The 7,693-nt window shown below is 36.6% G+C and overlaps 1 protein-coding gene across 1 annotated transcript; it reads right to left on the bottom strand.

Annotated features, from left to right (window-relative positions):
- Positions 1–303: 303 nt before the first annotated feature.
- Positions 304–5,656, bottom strand: LOC124998228 (nuclear GTPase SLIP-GC-like). The gene is made up of 16 exons (XM_047572477.1): positions 5,572–5,656; positions 5,172–5,382; positions 4,830–5,063; positions 4,524–4,730; positions 4,250–4,425; positions 3,296–3,389; positions 3,022–3,109; positions 2,791–2,912; positions 2,283–2,453; positions 2,047–2,201; positions 1,780–1,897; positions 1,482–1,590; positions 1,267–1,400; positions 992–1,073; positions 818–895; positions 304–718 (listed from the first exon to the last, which is right to left on the bottom strand). The coding sequence occupies exons 1-15, from the start codon at positions 5,631–5,633 to the stop codon at positions 822–824; spliced, it is 2,037 nt and encodes a 678-aa protein (XP_047428433.1). The 5' UTR covers positions 5,634–5,656; the 3' UTR covers positions 304–718; positions 818–821.
- Positions 5,657–7,693: the final 2,037 nt, after the last annotated feature.

Below are 7,693 nucleotides of genomic sequence, written 5' to 3' on the forward strand. Positions count from 1 at the left end.
TGATGGTTTATAGAGCGAAAAGATGAGAATTGTGTTGATGTCCAAATAGTAAACACCCATTGAGACAATACACTAAACTAATACAATTCAAACATACATAGTGTATATGTGTGTGTGTGTGTGTGTATTTGTACAACTATCTCTCTGAGGACCAGTTTAAGTTTTCACACCATATTGCTTCACATTTACGAGGCTGTTTGCGGTTCCTCACATATGTTACGAGGTATGTTTAGGGTTAAAGCTCAGTTTATAGGAAAGTACATTAGTTTTAGGTAAGGTTGGAAGGTTATTGAGGTTATGGTTAAGGGCTATGGAATGCATCATGCTAATGAGTGCCCTCACAAAGATAGCCATACAAACATGTATGTGTATGCATGTGCATATAGTGAAATCTTAAATCCTTAACATGAAAACACAACTGGGACATGATAGTAACATTGTGCTATGATGAAAACCTCAGCATTCTGTATTTCATCCCTGCCTTTTTTCTACACAACAGACAACCTAAAAAAAAAATCTAAAATTCCTCCACATGAAATTCAAAAACAAATTGAAAGCACACATCAGAACAGCATTCAAAGAAAACACTGGTAATAAACTGACAAAAAATGAATCAGGCCAAATCAAGAGGCCTCTTGTCTTTATTAGTCATCTATCCTTTTGGAGGTTCAGACAGTGACCAGGCTTCTGCTCCATGCAGAAAATAAATCTGAAACATCTGAAGAGACAAACGGCATGCATATCATGTCAGGGATTCAGTGCAGCTGCTGGATTAAAATGACTGTTAACATCATTAACTAGCAAACAACTGTTTTACCTGATTAGCTACTTATCGTCTTGCGGTCCTTCAGGTCAATGTATCTTTTCATCACTTCTCCAAGCTCTGCTGAAACATCTAAAATAAACCAAACCAATTATTAATTGCCGATTTAATTATGTTAATTACATTTTCCTGGTGCTCTGTGATCTCACTTTAATATTTTTCTATTACCTGGGAATGAGAAGTCATCTGACTTGAGTGAAACTTTCATGGCTTTCTTCATGGTTGTCTCCATTGTCTCCAGGATGTTCTCCTAATGCAGCATCAAAAACTGCATTAATTACCACTTACACTCATTTGTGTATGTGTGTTTGTATATCTTAGATTAAGGATGTGGGTCAAATAATTGTTTGAACGTAAACAAAAAATACCCCTTAGTGCCTTATAAAGAGAGATGTGAAGCTCAACATGCGTTTTTATATGTTTATATTACATTTTACACAAACCTTCAGCTGATTCAGTTGGTACAACATAATATTTTTAGCGCGATCAAACATGACGTCCTTTGAATCCTGTACATGTCTCCCAACAGTGTCCCTCATCTTTTTCAGTGTGCCCTTTCCTGTAAATCCAGCTGCTCCTAAAGTAAACCAGAGAATAATGCTTAAACATTAATGTATGTGATTATTATTATGGTGAAAGGCAGTCATAATTGTCTTACTTTCATAGCAGTCTTTCATAGTCATCTCAATTGTCTCTGTCAGACTGCTGTAGATGGCTTTCTTCTCGTTTCGGATTATTGATATTAGGTTTGTTTTAATCTTTTCTTCCTAAGAGAAACAAAACAGTTGAGTGTAACACACTACTACTACAAATAATAAGAAAGCAAATGACACTTAACCATTTGAATTTCAGTTTTACTAAAGCAATAAAGTGATTTTTTTAGGTTCAGCTTTGCAGAGAATATCTCAGTTATGTCAGTAACCAGTGAACCAGATGGTTCTTTTCTCAACCTTTACCTCGGTCTTCAGAAAATCCAGCAGCATTTTCTCATCTTTGTACTTCTGAATCATCTCGTCTGTGACGAGTAAAGTCTTACCGATGACCCCATTGAATGGTTCACATTCTCTGTTATTTCTGAAACATGTTGAAACATGTTCAAAATGTCACATACGAAAAGCACCATTGATGCGTATGTTTTTAATATTCTAGTCATATAACATAGCTTTTAAGTCTATAATTTCAAAACTAACAAATAATTTTATCTCTAATTAAACATTTCTTACGGGAAGGTCTTCTTGTATTCCTCATCAATGCTGTCAGTCAAGAACAAAGACAACGTCATGTTGAGATTTATTGATTTCCCATCTTTTGTCCTGTAGACTCCACCGTTCTTAACAACACATTTCAGTGTCCTGTGAAAACCACGGCCGTCTTTTTTCTGAGACAAAATAGAATAAAATAAATTAAACACACATTCACAATGTGTCAACACTGACTTAATGTAAATTCAATAACGTACGAGATGTAAGACAGAATTCAATTCATCTTCACAGAAACGTTTGGATTTTTCAACACCCCCAGTGAGGCATTTTTCAAAAGTCTTGTTAACTTCATCAATTTCTTTTCTAACGTCGTCAAGTTGATGATTCATGATTTGTTGAAGGTCCGCACACACATTTGTTTTGCTGGCCTGAAAAAACAACAACACAAAACCACAACAATTAAAACAATAAATGCAACAAATTATTCATCTGTTGATGAAGTTCTATTGATGCTGACCATGAGCTATTTTAAGCAATCAGTATTCAAGTGAACCCTAGTGCAGGATTAAGTGGTACGGGAGATGAGATGAAATGATCAACTTCTGTTCTTGCTAAAATACTTTTACCGATGTGAGATGTCAGTGATCTGATTTCAGCATGTTGTCAGTAAAACTGAACAGATTTTAAGAAAATGTGAACATATAAGTAAATGTTAATGACAGTGCAGACAACAGAAGACAATGAGTGGAGCTCCATTGATCTCACCCCTTCTTTACGGTGGGCTGCTTGAATCCAACAGAGAATCCCATAAGCTCCAGACACATAGTTCAAAGTCTCTGACCGACGGTCATTGAGACCTCTCAAGAATTTTTGAAGTTTGGGTATTTCTGTAAAAATGACGTTTAAACATTATGTATTTACATAATTTTACCACCATACTCCATCATTCTTGACTGAATAAAGTTAAAACTGTGTTTATATGGGGATGTAACCCACCCGTTGCATCTGGCTTTAGATATTTTCCTTTCAGGAACTCTTTGGAGCTCACTGTGAAGACTTCAAGGCAGCTGGTACTGAAATGTTTCTGCCGAAAAGAAAATAGATTTTCAAGCTTGGAGTTTTAACACAGTATTTGCATTAGATTTCATTTCAGTCTAAAAAAAATTAAAACTCATAACATTACTTAAAACGTGATCAAAACATCAGTCAGCAGCTTGTAGTCTTGATCAGGATAATCAAAAAAAAAAAAAAAAGTGCCAGAAAAACTCACCTTGAGCTTCTTTTGCTTTTGGAATTTAGTCTCCACTTGTTTCTTGGCTGTTTCATTTCTTTTCATTATGCGAGCATGGACATCAGCTGCTGAACTACAAGAGCAAATATGGAGAACATTACACACAATACAATGTTTAGAAAGCTGAACATTTCATTTTTTAAAATTATTTCATTTGTAGACTGTCGGGGTGACAGTACGTTGCATGTGAAAAAAACAAAAACAAAAACAAATTATTGCCTTAATCGGACTATAACAGGAGAACTTAAGTGCATGTAAACACGTTATGTTTACATATATTAACATGTTAGATGCCCAGATAATGCGATTGAAATCAGAGTTTTTAATCAGATAATGCGTGTGCGCATGCTCCACAACCACTACGCTGGTGTGTGACCTCGGAACAAAAACGCCTAAGAAAGCCAGTCACAGAAAAAGAAGAAGCTAAACGGAGCTGCTAGAAGAACCATCTGAGGGATGGCGCAGATCTTACCTGCACCAGAAGTAGCGCGAACATTATGTATGAGATCAAAAAATGTAGTATTATCCGTCTGGTTGTTGTAACGACCCTTGTTTATTATATCACGTAATGGGTCAACTGGAAATCGGGCCATATTAACGTGGTATTATCCCGCTGAAAAGACACGTATCGCCACCTACTGTGGAGGAGGAGGACAGTTATTCAATTTTCTTGCGCTGCTTGTAAACTGGGACAAGGACTGTTGTCAGAGAGGCGCAAGAAAATCTAATAACTGTTCTTCCCTTCCTCTTCCACACTATTGAATATGTTGAAATCATATTATCAAAATGTATGTAATGTTTTCTTCACCAAAAGTCACTCAGTGAAAGTTATGGTCAAATCACGAGGAAGAAATGACCCCTAGTGGCTGTTTTCATCCCCAACCGGCTACAAAGGTTAACTACACTTCACTTGTGGCACCTTCATTCACTTACTGATCATCCAAATCTCCAATATTATCAGACTTGGTGCAGATGAAGTGAATCCTCTGACACTCTCCACCATTTCCCATGAGGCTACTGGTACTTTCCAGGATCTCCCAGGGTTCTTTTTCTGCTGCTGCTCGATTAATGTCAGTCACAATCCACACAGTGGAGCAATCCCTAATGATCTTAAAGGACATAAAAGCATGTTAATTATGAATAAATAATAATCATTTCATCTTGTACAATGTTTGCATTACAATAACGTTGCATGTGAATAAATTACCTTTTTCCACATTTGATCTCTGCTCTTGTTACAGTCTCCATTTCCAGGAAGGTCCACAAGCGTCACATGTTGGAGAAACTTATTATGTGGCACCTTGACAGTCACACACTTCACAAGTGGCCAATACAACCTCCTTACTTCTGTAACCTCTCCCTCCTCTGGATCAGTCCTTGTGTATTTCACCAACTTTGCAGATAGCTCTTTAGCCTGTTAATGAAAAGGCGTAGACAAAACAATCGCAAATGTATAATATTTCACTCCATCAGACTGACAGAATTCTTTCTTTGAAGTTTATTATTCTCTTACTGATCCACATGTAAAAATCTTCTTCTCAGATTGGAGAAATTCTGGAATTTCACTGAAATATTTCTCCTGTAGGAGTTTGTCAGGGGACTTGTGTTTCCATTTTTTTCCATACAGCGCTGTCAGCTTCTCAACAATGTCACTACTGTCGTCATCATCATCTTCATCATCTTCAACAGTATCACCAACTGTATTATCCCACAGACACTGATGGGAGGACACCTCATTTTCCCACTCCTAAAAGACAAATACTTCTTAAAAATGTATTAAGAAAAAAACCAACACCTGCATTTTTGTGTCTCCAATGTGACTCTTTGATTAGTGAAAATTAACAGTTAATTTTACCTCTTTTTTAATGAACTCGATCTCTGCCTCATAGTTGTGCATGCTAGCCTCGACTTTAATCATGACCGTGGTACATGAAGTGATACTTCCAGTTGGCAGAAGATCCTTCTCTCCAATGATGGTATTAATCAAAGAGCTCTTTCCAGCCCCAGTTTTACCAAAGACACCGACCAGCTCCTTCTTGTCTGTCTGTAAACCATCAAGTTTCTTCCTGTTGTGTAAAAGTTTTAACACAATAAAATAAATATCAATCAACTGACATCAAATACCCTACTAAGTAAAAATTGACTAAGCTTAGACCTTTTACACAATTACACTGCACTTTTTTAAGCTGGAACCTGGTTAAGAATGGAGCCCATAAAGCCCATAAGACTCAGAATATCAAAAGCATAACACTTACACGAGGAAAGCGCTGATCTTTGCCTTGACATTGTTTTTTAGTCTTTCACGTACAGACTTCATTATCTTTCGCACATCTAACAGTATTTCTTCTGAAAGGAAGAATAGGGACATTGTGAGTGTAATTTTCTCTGCAAGGTCGATTTAGAATACCTCAGTAGATCGGGCAAAAACCGATGAATAAACTCAAACGAGTTAAATTAAGATATGTTAATGTTTTGACCGCGCAGCCCCTTCTATGTCCCAACCCAACCCCAAACCTCCACACCAAAACAAATAAAATAAAATAAAATAAAAACACAAGATAACAAGATAATCACGATCACAACAGTGCCCTCTCGTATTTGAATGAAACTGAAACACTGATTCTCACTCACGTTCTTTCCCCTTATTTAAATCAGCTCCACACGTTCATGCTTGATTTAGTGATATGATTTTATCTGTCTAATAGGCTGAATGAGTGTCGACTTTGCACCCAAACATCGGTCCAGACTTTGATTTACGGCTCATCCCGCATAAAGCGTAAGTGAGACGAGACAGAAAAAAAAAGCCGCGAATCAAACAAAATTCTTGAAAAAGTAAAAAAAAAAAAAAAAAAAACACTGCCACAAAGTCACACAGACGCGTATTCGTTTCAACACAGGACATCTGCGCTACGAGTAATAGAGTAGGTAATTTGCGGTTTTTTTTTTTTTTTTTTTTTTTTTTTTTTTTTTTTTTTTTTTTACAAATTACCGATATGTACGATTCGCGCGGCCATACGATCTCAGAAGACCTCCGTGATTATTACAAATTACCACAGGTCCCCACGTAAAAATAGTCCTGTTCGAGTGGTAGTAATAATGTAAATACCTGTTGTTTTACAACGCTGTCGTTTAGCAGAGGACTCGTCCTGGGTGTCTAGCTTTCTCTTTCTTTCCATCTTAAAAGAGACAAACAGCGTGATATAGTCATGTCTGTTGCATGGCATCTATGCTCAACAAGTGTTAGTTTTAATACATTACCTTTAAGTCCACTTGATCAGACTCCTTTCAATTAGACTCCTTTCTGCCCTTATGGCAGAATGTTCTGTCTGACAGAGGGCAGGTGGGAAACCAGGTGATCTAAACAAGCAGGAGGTAGGTGGAGGAACATCGAACTCCTTTGAATTGATGGTCAGAAGTCATGGCCAGCCAATAAGTGAAAGTAAATGGCTTTGTTTAGTTAATGTTGAGTAGTGATAGTAAAAACAGCAGAAGACGGTGAATGAAGTTTTATTGGTCTTATTCCATATCTTGTAAGTTGCTGTTGTTATCTTTAAACCACAGCTATTTACCACTCAGATCACAGTCAGAGGAATATTGCTTTAAATGTCATAATCGAAACTAAAAGTCGTTCAAGAATCGATCATAAAAGAGGGGACAAAGGGAAATGTTCAGTTGTTAAGATGCGTTGGGATTTATCATCTATAAAATTGGTTGAAACTGTTGAGTCAAGATTTGAAACAGTAAAACGGAAATTTAAGCCTTTGAACCTTTTATTTTATTTTTTCTGAAATGAAGCATTTATTTTAAAACAGAGTCCTGCATTTATTTAGTGATCTAATCAAAAAGTCTTTGAATCATACTTAATTCATTTGATTTGTCAGTCAGTCATGTGTATTTGTATTTATGTGAGTCACGAGGGATGCCATTTTAAATAGTGATTCATTCATAAAATTTACCTGTTACTGATGGCGGTGCGGACAGGAGTTCAAGGACAGAGTTAGCAAGGAGATAAAAACATCAGACCAAAAGATTTTTTATTAAACTGAGTCAGTGGAATCAGACTGATCAGGAAATGGTGAACAAAGGAACAGATGAGTGTGATAGTGTATGTACCTTGACTAGTGAGTATGACGAGGAAAGCATCAACAGTTAATGAGTAACCCCATGAATGAATCTTGACTTTCAGCTTTGAGAAAAATGAAACAAAAAGTAAAATCAAACGCTTAAAAGCTTTGAGTTTCACTGTTGTCTTGATGCACCAAAAACATATCAGTGTTTCTGTTAAAAATCTAAAATGTGCAGGTGACTGAAAAATCAATGCACAATAGTGAGAGAATAGCACAGCAGGCTTTTTCATTTTATTTCAGCGTTTACCTT

The sequence above is a fragment of the Mugil cephalus genome, chromosome 20 (assembly GCF_022458985.1).
Source record: "Mugil cephalus isolate CIBA_MC_2020 chromosome 20, CIBA_Mcephalus_1.1, whole genome shotgun sequence".
In the NCBI taxonomy this organism is placed as follows: domain Eukaryota; kingdom Metazoa; phylum Chordata; class Actinopteri; order Mugiliformes; family Mugilidae; genus Mugil; species Mugil cephalus.